The sequence below is a fragment of the Semicossyphus pulcher genome, unplaced genomic scaffold (genome assembly GCF_022749685.1).
Source record: "Semicossyphus pulcher isolate SPU_LCO1_2020_fin unplaced genomic scaffold, fSemPul1.0.p SCAF_9, whole genome shotgun sequence".
NCBI lineage: Eukaryota > Metazoa > Chordata > Actinopteri > Labriformes > Labridae > Semicossyphus > Semicossyphus pulcher.
The window spans coordinates 31,205,295-31,221,311 of record NW_027211770.1 but is presented as its reverse complement, the minus strand read 5'-3'; the positions used below and the strand labels follow the sequence as shown (position 1 = coordinate 31,221,311).

The 16,017-nt window shown below is 39.3% G+C and overlaps 1 protein-coding gene across 1 annotated transcript in view; it reads right to left on the bottom strand.

Moving 5' to 3' along the window:
• Window positions 1-4,585: 4,585 nt before the first annotated feature.
• The window catches only part of LOC138584259 (collagen alpha-2(IX) chain), a 28,212-nt gene continuing 16,780 nt past the window's right edge, over window positions 4,586-16,017 (bottom strand). Inside the window, exons 15-26 of the mRNA XM_069656446.1 lie at window positions 14,366-14,419; window positions 14,215-14,268; window positions 12,894-12,947; window positions 10,036-10,107; window positions 9,283-9,318; window positions 8,850-8,894; window positions 8,706-8,738; window positions 7,622-7,768; window positions 6,788-6,964; window positions 6,525-6,615; window positions 5,675-5,752; window positions 4,586-5,289 (exon numbers count right to left, since the gene is read on the bottom strand). Coding sequence (XP_069512547.1) covers window positions 5,084-5,289; window positions 5,675-5,752; window positions 6,525-6,615; window positions 6,788-6,964; window positions 7,622-7,768; window positions 8,706-8,738; window positions 8,850-8,894; window positions 9,283-9,318; window positions 10,036-10,107; window positions 12,894-12,947; window positions 14,215-14,268; window positions 14,366-14,419 — 1,047 coding nt within the window. The 3' untranslated portion in view covers window positions 4,586-5,083. The remainder of the gene's footprint in view (window positions 5,290-5,674; window positions 5,753-6,524; window positions 6,616-6,787; window positions 6,965-7,621; window positions 7,769-8,705; window positions 8,739-8,849; window positions 8,895-9,282; window positions 9,319-10,035; window positions 10,108-12,893; window positions 12,948-14,214; window positions 14,269-14,365; window positions 14,420-16,017) is intronic.

Here is a 16,017-nt window from a genome sequence, read left to right as displayed (position 1 = left end):
CCGTGAAGTTTTGCAGATCCGTGCAGTTTGCTCTTGTTTTGCGGAGAGAAGCTGTCTGCACCTCCCCTCTCTGCTCTCGTGCGTTAACTGATGGAGCTCAGCTCCATCCACGGATCAATGATGAGCAGGGAGAGGAGGGGGCAGCTCTTCAACAGTTTATTGTAAAGTCCAGACTCGACAGGATCTGTCCAAACTGCACAATTAATTTTTCATGCTAAAGAAGTTCGCCTGTGGACAGTAAATGGACGGACATGGCCTTCAGTTTTTTTACTTCTGATTTCTGCTTTTTGAAATTAAAGATAAATGAATTAAAATAAAATCCCAGATCGGTTTTAACGCGGTATATGTTAGCCCGCAGAGTTCCAAGAACAAAGCTTTTGTTGCCTTATGATTTTGACACCTTCCTTTTTTTGTTTAAGCAGTACAGACTGAGACAGAGGGAAACAAAAGGAAAAGAAGGGATGTTTCTAGGAAAGAGGTTGCAGTAGGAAAAAGAGACTTCTAATAGGAACAAAAGGGTTTACAGGCAACTTTCAGACGAGCAAAAACAAAGATTTACATCAGCTGCTATTGCATTAATTAGACGTTTACAGTATTGTCTGCCCAGGTATCATGCTAATCAAAGAAAGACTACAGTCAGGAAAAGCTCCAAAATGTCCGTGCACATTCCGTTGTGTTTACAGATCCAACATAGCTGCCAAAAGAGACGATTGGAGCTTTGAGTGTCCCGTTTCTCAGATTCAGTCTCATCTCAAAGGTCTCGAAATGAAGAGGAAACAAAAGCACAAAACTTTATTTTTACTCTGGAAAATGTCCCGCTGGATGCATATCTTGTTCTTTGATCGGCTAATTACAGCAAATGGTATAAAAAAAATGACGAGCCAGTATCTGTCCGACTGTACATGAAGGAAGGTGAAAGAGAGTCGGAGCAGGAAAGAGCATCTGATTGGTCGAGTCTCACGAGCCTAAAGAGACTGTGCCATGGTAGAATTTTAATACCAGTAAAAACAGAATCATGATGAGGGGAATCGTATTTTTATAAACCCGAATGTTAGTTTGTTAGAGTAACGAAACAAATCCCCCAAATGCCCGATGCAGTTCAGAGTTTTATAAGTATTATAAGATTATAAAATCTGTTGGAAATCCTGTAAAATCAGGTCTGTTACCATTTTCTAGCTGAAGAGTAGATTGCAGTAGGTCTATTTTTAAACCATTTTGTACCCAACTCACTTAGTGTAGTATTATTATAAATATAATACAAAGAAGTATTTATATATTGTATATTTATTGTATGTAAATACATGTTTTCAAATCAAGTTTATAAAATACTTTTTGATTTACTTTCAAGAGGTCTGAAATAATAATAAAATAATAAACTAGGGATGCGCGATATTTGATGCACAGTATTTATGCCGATATTTTTCAGATCATTTTGGCAGGTTGCTAATTATAGACCCATTAAGTCTATAGTCTACTGCAAATACATTTTCCACCACAGTTACAAGTACGCTTCTAATGTTAAACATAATTTAGCCTAAGTGTTGTAGTTTGTACCTAAAAACAAACATGGTTTGCAGTGTTTTAACTGCAGAAAAAAATGCAGTAAAACAGTGTGCTTACATACATTTAGTGACTTTATGTACATCATTTTAAAGAAGTCTGCTTGTTTAACTTTTGGTTTCACAAGAGACTACAACTCTCGTCTCTTGGTTAAAAGTTCAGTATTTGTTTGACCAATTCACTGCCCCCAAAAAGAGACTTTTTGCACTTTAAACTACACCCCTTAAGCTTATCCCACTGTAATATGTAACACCTACCGTAGCCACTAGAGGCCCCACACTGTAAACGCAAATAAAGGTTAAACTAAGCAACCTATATGTCAGTATTTTATGAATTAAAGTGTCATCTTATCGATCAACATATTAACTCTGGGCTGATACTGATATTTGATTTCAAACCTTTGATCAGCTGATACCGATGACGTGCTGATATTTATGGTGGATCCCTATTTTAAGCTATTTCCTTCTTCAACAGAAACTATATGAAGGAAAAACTTTTCATGCACTTTTATATAACTACTGTTCTTTATTTCCTCAGCTCTGTTAGACACTTTAATCTTTGCCTTTTACGCACTTTTCTAACCTCTAGCTTCTGATTTTGCACACACATTAGCATGAAGTTAGCTTTTAGCGAGGCTTAAAACTGAAGTTCTTATTTCTCTTATGTAACTTAAAAGTCCAAATCCTTTATCTTTTTTTTTTTTTACAAATTATTTTTAAACATTTGAGTTGGACATGGTACCGAATTTATGACAAAACTGACTCAATAAATCTCTTTTTTGGACGTGATTTTAAGTCTGCCCCCTTCCAGTTTAATAATAAAATAGTTTTTGTCAAATTTTGTACAGGTGGAAAATATTACAAATATAACAATTTAACCCTAGTGTAACAAATCAATGACAAGTATTACATTCACAATCATAAATACTTTAAATTTTCAGTTAGTCTTGTCTGTCCCGTCTTAAATCTGTCATTAATTTGGCTGTTTTGTTTGACTTCTAATTTAAGCATTTCAGCTCTACTGATGCTCTTTCCTGCTTCCTGATCGTCGTTCTCCTTCTACAAACTGACCTCATCACTACAATTGGGCTGTAAGCATATTTGACCTTTATTGACACAAGCTGGTGCTTTTAAACAGAGTTTTGTGTCAGCTGGGACCGGTCATAATAACATTAATTCTCCAATGACGTGCACTAAAAGATACGCTCAGGGGGCATTTTCCTAAAATGAAGCCATGTAAGAACACAAGTATACTGCCCATCTATGAACGCTGGGGGAACATGGTGCTCTTCTTTATGTGTGTGTTTACTTGAATGTTTTTTTTCATATGAATGTACTTTTTGTTTTGTCCAGTTTTAGTTTTGTTAACACTCGTTTCTCTGCCAAGTTCTCTGCTGCTGGCTGAATGTTTATAAACTGAAAATCTTGAGAAAGTTTAGGTTATGTTTTGGTTAATTTGTTGGAATGTGAATTTCTGTATGAAAGATGTGACACCAGCACTATGTTTAACATTAGTATTGTATAACACAAATCTGTATCTGTAGGTACCCCGAACCATGTGACCATGTGTTTTTTTAAATCTCCCTTCTCTTCAACATATCAAATGGATGATTGAACTGTGCGCCTCAATAATCCAATATTCTCATGTGTCATTTTAAATATAGGGGAATCTGACTTATATGTTTTTCCTGTTGTGTTGCTTGTCTTGTGACAGCAGTAGAGCAATAAATACCTCTTTCCTTTCTGCAGCTGTCTCATGATTTATTTGGTTGTTTGTTGATGAATTTCAAAATAAAAAGTTTTAAAGTTAAAATAATCCGCCACATAAGAGAAAGAAAAAAATAAGTATGAAGTTATAATTTGAAAACGTTTTTTGGCAGGTTCATTTTACTAAATAACTGTATTGCTTTAGAACGCCGTGAAAATGTCCGTAGGTAGTCTGATATTCTTGCACATTTTTTTTGCGAAATTGGTGCAAACTTTATTTTCTTAAAATGCAAGTAATTCACACAGATTTGTTCTTGAGGATAACATTTTCTTTTATACAGTAGCAGTTTAGGGCCATTGTAAAAAAAATTAAATTAAATGGAACTGGAGTAGAAGAGAATTATTCTGAGAAAAAAAAATTACAAATTACAAGATTTAAGTACATTTTCCAGGAAAAAATAGGAAATCTGAGATTAAAGTGGTAAATCTGCCAGCAGGTTTGTGAGAAAACAATGAGTACATTTATGAGACGATAATATCATAAATTTGCAAGAAACAAAAACTAGTAAAATCGTGTTTGTAGGAACCTTTTTGAGCTGCGACCCCCCCAAAAAGCAGGTTGTGGTTCACAGCTCCCTCCCTCTGATTCACCTGTGTCTCTATGCTCCCCGTTTGCCCCCGGGCGTTACCATCACACATGAAAGTTACCCTACACACTCATGATGGCTAACTAAAAGAAACACACCTGCATTACAGACAAAAATATACAAACTACTTTAAACACTTTCCATTTTTTTCAGGCAAATTTACGACTTTAATCTCAGACTTTTGGTGTTTTTTTCACATCATATTTTTCTTTTCTGGCTCCAGATTTTAAAAAAACAACAACAATGGCCCTAATACACCGCCATACTTTTATAATTTTGAAGGTTTATATTTGTCAAAAAGTAGAAAATAAGTATGTATGTGGTAACTCCTAAAAAAAACAATCGCTTCTTTGAAAGTTTATCACAGTAATCAACATCCAGAAATGAATTACAGATTCTGCCAGCCTTGTTACGTCCAACAGCATAGAGCGCTTTCGCACCAATAAGTCTGGAGAGTATTGTTATCTGGTGATCAACAGAAATAATCAAACTGCTGTCTAGTTTTTGATTTTTCTGTGATGCGCTGAAAGAATCAGAGATGTTGGTAACAATCTGGAATCAGGTTATTTTTTGTGTTTTCTCTTTCAAACATTTTAACGTGGTGAGTGAGAAACTGAAGACTCAGATTAAAAAATGTCAGAGACTTTATCTGAAACATATTCCAGAGCACAGTACATGTATTTGAGTTACTTTACAAAATATTTACAGAACACTTTTTATTTTTGTTTATTTAACCAGAGAAAACAAAACCTTAACTGGAGGAAAGAATCAGTGGGGAATTATTCAGTGTCTTGATCAAATTACAAACTTTAGACGCACTTGTTCCTCGTCAAAATTGTAACAATTTTTGGAGTTTTAAGTAGAACTCCTCAAAAAGGTCAAAGGGTTCACTTGAAGCCTTGTCTGGCTTGATTAGAAGTCTTTTCTGGTTTTATACTTGAACATTTCTCATTTCTGACCAAACCTGCCCCTAGCGGAGTTCCCCATGGTACTATACTGGGCCCACTGACATTCTCAGCATAGGTCAATGAATGATAGAATCACTTCTTTTTAACTAATCTCAATAATGTAACACTTTTTCAGTCCCATTTGAGCCCAGCTGGAATTGAATTAGAGGACCCTTTAAGGGGTATGTCTCTTTAATCTCACAGCAGTCCTTGTCGCTCTCGCTCAGATCTTTGAACTGACCGGCCCTTTCACCAGACCCTGCTCTTTACGCATCACCGGCGCATGAATGCTGCAGTCCCGCGCCTCGCAAAATCCCGGCACACCTGCGACCCCGAGCATGCCGGACTGACCGACTGGACCAGGGAAGCCACGGGGACCTAGGGGACCCTCCATGCCATTTTTGGGTTCTGCTGGGTGACCTGGTAAACCTGCAGAGAGGAAAAAGTAACAAAAAGATGAGTCGTTCTAAAGACTAGTCTGGTGCCTTATTTACAAAGAAGTAAAACAGGCACACAAGGTCCTTAGATGTAACCCTACACATTAACCCTTGTGTAATTTGGTGCAGATCCAGCTATTAAATGTAGCGCACCAATACTAAAGCAGGATAGTTTTAATCTATTTTTTTTATTTTTTTCTACATAGAAAGTATAAAATACTTCTAATCATCTATCGATGCTCTCAGCCTAAAATATAGACACAAAAAATAAAAATAAACACAGAAAAAAAAGTTAATCAGTTGTTAAATTAAAATGTTTATCGGCTTCAACAACTTCAGAGAGATGTTAAATAATGAGTGAGTGTGTGGAGTCGAACCTCTGATGCCCTGTGGTCCATCAGGTCCTGGCAGACCTTTGCCGGGAGCACCTGCAAGGCCTTTAGGTCCCTTCTGACCTGTTGACAAAAACACAAAGAGCTGCTGAGCAAGAGAAGTATAATCACAACAGGTTTATAATCGTATGAGGCCGTGAGCTGATGCTGCTGATAAATGTTGGGTCCTCGTTCTTGGTTTAGATTGTAACATCTTCATTTTTAGCTTTTCGTTTGTGTTGATATTTTAGCGCTCAATTATAACAAAAAGTTGTTGCTGTCACAAAAGACCATCAGCCAAGGTTCCTCTAACATCTTGAGGTTACAGAACAAATGATTATCCAAACTACATTCAAAAAACAAGCATTTTAACGTTGTTTGCTTGTCTCGCACAAAGTCCTGACAAAGCCTGAACTTGGACTTTTTGCAAATCTGCATCTTTCAGTGGTTAGTCCTTCATCCTCTAAGCCGTATATTGTCAATAAATCACTACAAATTAGTCAGCCAGATTTCAGCTGACTTGTGACTTGCTAGATTCAGTGAAACTCCCATCACAGATAATTGGTGTCATTTCGCTAAATCCTGGTACTGAGCCAAAAACATCTAAAACACGCTTTTGGTCTGAACAAGGATTAAGAGCCACAAAACTTAGAGGAAATAACACAATTTGAAAACACGATTGAGAATCTGGAGGGCGTTATTTATTTATTAGAGGAAATATAAAACATCACATATGTCCTCCTGACACAGCTCAGTGTGCGTCTGCCATGTAACTTCCCCACACACACGTCATGGAATCTAAATGGAGGGTTACTGCATGTATTCAAATTAAAACAGCATTAAAATCTGATCTTACCTCTGTGGCCCTGCGCTCCTGTCTGTCCCTCCAGTCCTCTGTCACCTTGAGCACCTCGGGCACCTTTCGCTCCGGCTTTTCCTGCTTTGCCCTGAAAGGTGGAGACAGAGATGGTGTCGTTTAGGCTTTAATCTATCAATCACATCGCAGCGTAATGATGAACAGTATAATGATGTGCAGAGAGGGGGGCTCTGATAATCTGTTTGATAAAACCTGTGTAACTAAAGAGAAAACAAGTACTTGTACGTAAGGGTAAGACTTACAGGTTTTCCCGGTGATCCCAGCGGCCCTCTGGCCCCCGGGGGCCCGATGAGTGTGCGGTTGTTGATCGGGCAGCCCTGGGAGCACTTGGCCCGGATGGAGGCGGCATACTGGGAGATCTGGGCCGTGACCACGCCTTTGCAGAGCTGCAGGACCTGCTCGTCAGTCAGACCAGGGCCCTGCAGGACAGAAATCTTAACAACACTGCACGTGTACATGCACCTGATCAAAGTCAGTCCACTAAAAGTTCTTGTTGTTTCCACTGACAGGCTCAGATTGTTGACAACATGACAGAAAGGATCCCTACAGAGATCTTTTTGTTGAGAGGAAGATTCTTTTAACCACAAACAGACGTTACATCGCTCTCTTTAACGCCACCAAACTCCACTGACAAGAACAATAACAATTCTGCCTTCAAATCAGACGCTGCCTTGATTGTTTTGTTTTGGGTTATTGTGCGACTCTGGGGTTTCAAATGTTTAGTTTGGATCCACCACAATGTTAGTGTAACATACAACTACACTAAGAAACAAACCAATCGAGGCAGCAGTAGAAGAGCAGCTCCTGTGTTCTGCTGGGTAAAATCACAGTCAGTGTTTCTCAAGGAGGGAATGAGAAGAAATAAGGTAAAGATTATTTAATATACTCGAGGACAGAACTCTCACTTTCTGTTGTGGGGAGGTTTAGGAATCCAAATTTGTCACTTTTCGGGAGACAAATGGTAATGTGAGGTGTCATTTTAAAGATATTAGTCTATTAAGAAACTGCTGTGACACCTACAACTTGCTAAACCTGTGCCGTATGAGTCATCTGCAGGCAGACGATCATTTACTCACAGCTGGACCTGGAACTCCTTTGGGTCCCGCTCGGCCTTTAACGCCCAGGTCACCGATGGAGCCGCGCTCTCCTCTGGTACCCGGGATGCCGGGCGGTCCCACGGGGCCGGGGACACCTGAACGGCCGTCTGCACCTTTGGGACCACGCTGTCGGAAAGAAGAAATAAAAGGAGGGATGAAGAGATGAAGAAGAAACGAGACAACATTTAACTGTAATCATGTTGGTTCGTCACTGCGTGCAATGACGATAAAGATGATTCAAATCTGAGAGTCAATGTTTGTAGTGACTGATGTAGAGAGAGAGACAGATAATGAGACAGACAGAAGGGAAGGTGGGCAGTCAGACAGATAGAGAGACAAACGGATAGTCAGACAGACAGACAGACAGACAGACAGACACACAGACAGACACACAGACAGACACACAGACAGACAGATAGTCTGATATAGACAGACAGACAGACAGACAGACAGACAGATAGATTCTGGTCCAGATATAATAATTCTATACTAAATTAAAAACTACTAATATTGATCAGTACTGTAATTTAACCAAACGAGTAAGACGACTTTATTCCACACACAGAAGTTTGGCCTGATGTCATGTATGTCCGAGATCATCAGAAGGTTTTTCCAAACATTTGAGATCTGATTCTGCTGAACGTTCAAAACCGTTTCCTCGTGTGGAAGCCTGCAAAGGTATGACGTATGTGAAAAGGTTTGTGTGCTCTTGTTTGAGGTTGTTGTTCCTGTATCTTAAATGACGACGTTCCTCCGACTGTGGCTCACATTTGGTTTCACTTCTGTTTGAAGATTTTACGTCAGCTGTTTAAATGAGATTTAATCGTATACAGTATGGTGTCATTTAATTGGGACAGCTGTATAACAGGCACAAAAGTGATGGACACATCATGCATTCATTAACTGCCTTAGCCTCAATCCATCCATTTTCAAACTGCTTACTATATTTAACCTGCCTGACCTTTTGTCTGTGCTGTGAAACCAGACGTTAGATGGAGCCTGTGTCGGAAACTCTGTAACCGCGACATGTGTGACATTGTTCAAAATAAAACATAGTAACCACCTGTCCTTTGTCTCCACGGTCTCCCCCGCTTCCCTGAAGGTAAAAGGAAGAAGGAACAAAAAAATCAGTGAGTGAATCCCGGTAGGCATAGGAAAGAGGAAGTGAAATGGAAAGTACAACACGCGTTTCATCATCAGATAATACCTTTTGTCCTTTAGCACCTTTAAATCCTTTCTTTCCTGCGGCGCCCTGCAGGGAAACAACCCGACAAAGCATGTGATGAAAGAGGAACAGCTGACTGATTGTAGAGGTGCGTAAAGCGGTTATCTTGTAGTAAACAATAAGCTGGAAAAACAGGTACAACAGACAAAGGGAAACTCCGCGTGTCTGTTTGGTTATTTTTAGTTGAACAGGAAAAGAACCCAAATATAATTCAAGGATTATCAGACAAGTGATTAAAGAGCAATCAAAGGTCAAGTTTAAGAAAATGAGTGAACTTAAGTTTGACTGCGTGTGAAGCAAACTGTGTTGTTATTCAAATGTTTCACATGGAGTTGTTTCAGTGTTTATGTTTAAAGTAGACGTATGATGCTCTTTCAGTCTAACACACTGGTGCTCTTTAACTCATGGAGCTTACCTTCTCACCGTCAGGTCCTGTCTCACCTTTGGCCCCCTGGAAGAAAAGAAAAACTCAGTCATTACCTTTATAATAAAACCTCAGATTCATTCAAGACTTTGAACTTTCACAGAAGTTAAAGTAATAATCTCGAAGATTTTGAGCTTATGGCCCACAGATGAAAGCCTTTGCATTTGCAGAATATAGATTTATTATGGACTGGGTGTCTGTGGCGACTTCACAGCAGCGGTTGGTCTGCCAGAGAGGGTAGGCGGAGCTAAGCGGCTGCTATTCTGCTCTCTGCAAGTGTTGCGAGTAAACAGTAATCTACTATGGCTGAACAAACACAGAAAAGATGGATGACTACAGATACAACTTCAACAAGAAGTGAAAATCCAAAGAAGAAGAAACAAACTCGACGCTCAGATGAAGCAAACAGTCTGAAAAGGAAAGCGACCGTCAGCCAGGAAAATCAAGAGTTACAACCGGAGCCGACCGTGGACGTCACACATGCAGCACTGTCTGGATATCTGGGAGGTGTGCTTGATCGCCACAGGTGGCACCAAAGAGAACAACATTGAGATCTTCAAGATTAGAACTATACGTGTGCGAGAAGAAATCCAGGTATTTAAAATGTTTCTTCTTATAAGAACATTTCGCACTTTCACTATAACATCAAGCTCCTGATCTCTTGTCTACAGAGATATGAGATGAATACGAGCCTGTATGTTAATAACTGATGTGTATTGTACTCTGAGTGTTGTGTGTACCCACAGTCTGGCCCTGCAGACCCTTCGCTCCTGGTTTTCCTGGTACTCCCGCATCTCCTTGCTCTCCTCCAGCTCCCTGTTGAACAGACGGGAAGAGACTCGATCAGTCAATCAATTTAATTAAATCTTTTACACACATATATATATATATTACAATATGCTACATACATATGTGTTATTTATGTTGAATATGAATGTAGATCTTATTTTGATGAGCTGATGCTTTCCTCTCTTTCTCTGCAGCTTCAGCGTTTCATTGCAAACAAAACCAGGTTCAAAATGAATAAAATAAGGAAACTGAGAGAAAAGGAAACAGACTCACATTTCTGTTTAAAACACTTCCCTTAGAGCTTCACAATTAAATCTCTATTAATGTCACATTTAAAGGAAGCATGAACAGCAGCTCTGTTTTTAGTTTGCTGATCAGACAGTCTGACAGAGATTATGTGTTTTTTTTTAGGAGAAGTAAAAGCACTACAGTTAGAGCTGACAGTAATCAGATACAGAAATGATGAAGAGAAAAGGTTCGTCTTTGTCATAAATCACTGGATTCATATTTTCCACTGTCAGAGATAAAAGTTTTCGCTTTTTTAAGTGATTTACTTTTAAATCTACCTTCAAAGTTTAAAAACGTGAAGAGCTGTGAGAAATAAACCAGCCCCATGTTTCTCCTCTCATATTCTGCACCCGCTTTGGAGAACCACAAGTTGAAGAACTCGTAAAAAATGGCACACAAAACAAATACTGCAGCAGACCCAGCTAGAGCACCGATCACACTCTTTTACTGATGGTTTGTCAACAGTTTTATTTTACATGAACGGTGCCGTAATCTCACAAACACTAACAGTTCACAAACCATCAGTAAAACAGTGTGATCATGGCTCCAGCTGCTACAGTAAGAGCTTGTACACCTTCCAGCTGGTTGCTTCACTCGAGGATGACCTTCGGTAAGCACTTCCATAACAGTACACACACACTGAACCATATTACGACCGGGGTTATTTTTCCGGTTTGGCAGCAGGTAAGCAAAACCCGCCTTCAAAATAAAAGCTCCAAAAGCGGTTTGACAAATAACACAGAGAAAAGGGTGGAAAGCATTAAACATTACAGATCTTCTACAACTATGGATAACCATTAAATTCTGACAGTCACCTCTTTGTCCCTTTTTGTATTTAGTTTCATGCTCTTATTATTGATGGATGCAGCGCATTTGTAGTTTATAAATATGCTCTAAAAAAATAGGGCTTGACGAAAACAAAAGTATTTACAGTGTATTTTTAGCAGACATGTTTCTCCAGATGTCTTTGGCATGTCTCTGGTCACACGATGAAACTGTGTCTGTTTTTATTTTAGGGACGTTCCCTTGTGACTCTGTTATTGTTGTCAGTGTGTCTCATCTGGCCACAACAATGAAGAGGCCGCCTCACGGGAAGTGACCTGTGGGGAATTTGCAGAGATACTTTCTACAGCTGCATCGGGATGAATAACATGATGTGAAACTTTGAGTTAAACAGAAAACCACAAAGTTCTACTGAAATTAATATGTATTAGTCAGTTAAAAAACACTCCCATGTTTTTTCACACTTGCTGGATTTATCTTCTTCTCAACGTGTGATTGGCTGATCAGGTGAATGCACAAAGCTTCACTGTTTAAGTGCATTTCTCCTAATTTATCTCAATGTATTTCTGTGTCTAATTTACATATTTGTTTACTCTATTTTACCATTATGCAGTTCTTGATTAATATATATTATTTTATAATTAAATCATGTTGTTCCACATTGCATTTATATTATTATTATATTTTCCTGTTGTTTTAAAAAAGGCTGAAACTCAAATAAAACACAGATGGATCTTTTCAGGGTGTGAATCCATGTCTTTTGTTTCAGGAGCTTGTATGAGCAACATGCTGCGGCTCTTTGGTGAATGAAATCAGAGTTTAAATCAGGATTTTTTTCTGGAAGTGGCTCTGAAATAAAACTAGTCAACTCTGCGTTCTCAGTTCCCTTCAGAAAAGTATATTATTAAAAAACCTTCCTTATTCCCTTCTTGAGAAGGCTGATGGATCATCTTTCATGTTTATTTCTCTTTCTGTTCTTTTCCGGTCAGAAGGAAAGTCAGCATATGTGACCACGTCGTTTCTCATAACATCGGCTTGTCAGTTCTTCAGCAAATTATCTTCAAGAGGAGAATTTCCCTCACACTTTTTCAAAGTTTCCAAAACAGACAGCAGGGTTGATTTCATTTGATGAATTTGTTCTGTGCAGCAGGTAAACTTTGACCTCGTTGTGGCTGTGGTCAGGACTGTCTCAGGGACGTTGTATGAATGTCTCAGTTTTATTTGAAAGCAAATGCCACAAAGAAATAAATATGGTATTTTGAACATAATTTAACTTTAAGTAGTTTTCTTGTATTGCCCAGTGACACTTAAAAAGCATTGCATTATGTTATGTCTGCATCTGCCAGTGGGCCACTACAATAAGAGCAGGCATGATATCAGTTCCACTACAGGGGAGACTTGATGTTCTCTGCAATTAGCTGGAAAAAAACATGTGCCTAATGTATCGGTATCCAAAACAGGCAATCGGCAAAAAGTATTGTGCATCCCTATTTCTAATAATTACATGAACTGAAGTTGTTATCTAGAATAACTTCCAGGAGTAAACTGCTAAAAAGCGTCTTGTTTTAGGACACTTAGTGGGGATTAAAGCTGCCACACAATTTCTCTATCCATTAACCAGCCTGCAGCTGGTTTTATATACACACTCTCAGAGGGCGTTCCCTCTTTAGAATGAAACCTCTGATGATTCACCTGTCAGAGCCTCAACATTAAAGCAACAGGATGGTTTATTGCACACTCACCACAGCGCCCACTCTGCCTCGACGTCCTCTCACACCACGATCCCCCCTACTGCCCTGCAGGAGTAGAACAGATGTTATTACAGTGAGAAGGTTGTGGTGTTCGATTCATCCAACAGGGTTATTTCAAAGCAGACACTTTGACTTGTTAAAGAGGGGAAATCATGTGTGTTATGACCATCAGGTCCAGTGCTTGTAAACCTGGCTCTTATTTTAATGGCTGTAAAGTAAACCTCAGAGGTAGCTGCTCAAAGAACATCCACTTAAAGGCTCAGATTGTTTTCTATATGTCTGACTAATAAGTACAAAGAGTAAAGTCATTTTATGTTAAAGAGTGAGATCAATTTCAAAGCAGAAACTGCCATTACATCACTCTCTTCAAAGCCACCAGACTCCACTGAAAAAAACTGTGATTTTACCCCCATGAGCACAGGAGTTGCTGGCTTACCGCGGCGTCAACTGGTTAGTTAGTGTGTGTTATTTTTTCATACACGAATACAGTGTTGGATCCAAACGTACAATTTGAAACAAAAGTCACACAATAAGTCAAACAAGCTAACCAACTGAGGCAGAGATAGAGCAGCAACTCCTGTGTTCTACAAGGTAAAATCACGTTTCTGTCAATGGACTCTGGTGGGTTTGAAGGGAGCTATGCAACAGTTGTTTTTGGTTTGAAAAAAGCATTTTGCCTTTAACAAAAAGATCTATCTTTGTAGGGATTCTTTCTGTTATGCTGTCAGACACTAATAATAACAATCTGTGCCGTCAGTGGAAACAACAAGAACTTTTAGTGGACGTAATTTGGACAGCAGCTGCCAACTAAAACAAACGTTTTGTACCTGTGAGACATTCAAATCCCAACATATATATATAAATAGGGAAGAGGATTCAAAATAGGGCATATTGATTAAATATCTAGTTTATAAAAGTAACATCATTTAATCAAGTGATTTGTGGCATGACTTAAAAATGACTCACACCACTAAAAAACAACTGGTGACTGTATGCCATGATTCATCCCTCTAGACTGTTAAAACAGTATAAATGGGAAAGTCGGGCTTATCTGGCTCTTGCAGGCCTGCAGTTAAATTCCCCCTGACTCACATAAAATCCCCTGATTGAATCAGAACTACAAAGAATCGGACATTAAGCTAGACAAAATGTTTAGGAGGAAGAGCCAATCAGACAACTTCAGATTATTTTGTACAAACTGTGGAAAAAATAAGCTGCTGAAATGAGATCATTAGTTGTTTCCTGTTTCAAACTAAACTCTAAATGTGTGTTCCATTACTAACTCCTACTGTGTGGAGGTGGAGCATGTTACCTTGGCACCAAACTGTCCGGGCTCTCCCATCACACCCGGCACTCCTATGGGACCCTGAGGAGACAAACCGCGGGGGTCAACAGGGGTTTCTATCAACAACAGGGTTTGTATTGGGGTGTATTTCTGGGACTTTTACTCTTAATCAACTCACATCTTCTCCAGGGTCGCCGTCACTGCCGGGCAGGCCGTCCTGACCTTGAGTGCCCTGAGAGAGAAAGGAAAGGAACTTCAGTCCATGTGTCCCTTTGGAGTTTAGGTCGTCCTCACTATTTTCTAATGTCTTTGAAAACAGTCATAAGTACGGAAGCCCTAAGTGGACATGCAGCATACATATTTTTTCTCCGTCTTCTCGTGATAATGAGTAATTTCTTGTTGTTTTCTCAAGATCTCAACATATTTATCTCGAGATAATAAAGCTGCACCACCGTAACGTCACATGATCATAACTCGTGCCCCTAACAAACATAGAAACAGGCTTAACTTAGCTCATTAGTGTGGGCAATGGCAGCATGGCACGTCCGGCTCTGTAAACACAGTGACCAGCCTGTTGTTCTGTTTTCTAGATTGACAGGAAATTATCCCGTTATCACGAGAAAACAACCGTAAATAATTCCTTATAACAGGGAAACGTATGGATGCAAGTCCCAGCCTTGTAACATTACAGCTATTCTGTGAGGAACTTCCGATTTGTGTCGATCTTCTTGCGCCCCAGGTTTTAATGAGGTTACACTGAAGAACTCTTGTGTTCACCAGTCCATCCTGAAATTAAATATCGAGCTGAATCCCAGATCAAAAGTGCGCTAAAGGGCCCTGAACACTGTCCTCTGTGTAATGAAATGTTATATCCAGTGTATGTATTTTGTATCCTGTCCTTAACTTACATGTGTTGCAAATGGAGCTGCTGTGCTGCAATAAAGTTTTATCTATCTGTTTATGTTGGTGCCAAAGCGGTACGTCTCCTCTCTTCGCTGATCTTGTCCTGTACGTGTGTAAGTCGTGTTTTCTGATCACATCTCCTCCTGCTTTCTTGAAACTGTCAAACGTATCACTCACTGTGAATGTAGAGAATGTAAACAAAGGCTGTTTCTGCAATGTGCTGTTAATCTCCTCGCCTGTTCTTGCTAATGGTCTGTTTGCTTTTGTAGATCATGTTGAGGCATCAGGGTTAATTTCATAACCAGATAAAAACCTCACAGGAGCTTTAACGTAAACATTTTTATGGTTTAATGATAAAAAAAACTACAGTGCTTTTACTTCTAAGACTTTAAGTACATTTTCCTGATCAAGCTTGCGTGCTTTAACTTACTGTGAGGAGTTTCAACTGGTGTGGAAACAGACTCACTTTGATACTGATACCTTTATATGAGCTACACAAGCAAACCAGACCATCAGCTAGAAGATTGAGAACTTCAATAAAGCTGCTTTAAATGATGGCCCCTGGCTCTGATGCTACTGACACAGAGATTTACAGCATGCAGCACAAAAGAGCCTTTGTTTGCAGTTTAAAGTTTCACAGTTAGACAGCTCAAAGGAAGCAGAAGGAGGAGGATACTACACACGCATGAACAGGCCAGGATCAGCAGAGAGATGAGACGTACCGCTACAAGGGTCACAAAAGATCCTAACAGCTGCTTTCAGCAACACTTCAATAGAGGTCTTGAACTTGTTGCAGAGCGTTTTTGCAGTGTAGTTTGATGTAATTAAAGGATCCGACTTTCACTTTTGCTTGCCTTGTTTACAAGCTATATGGACTATTAACAACCTTCATCCGACTGTGGCTGCAGTTTTTGTTTCACTTTTGAC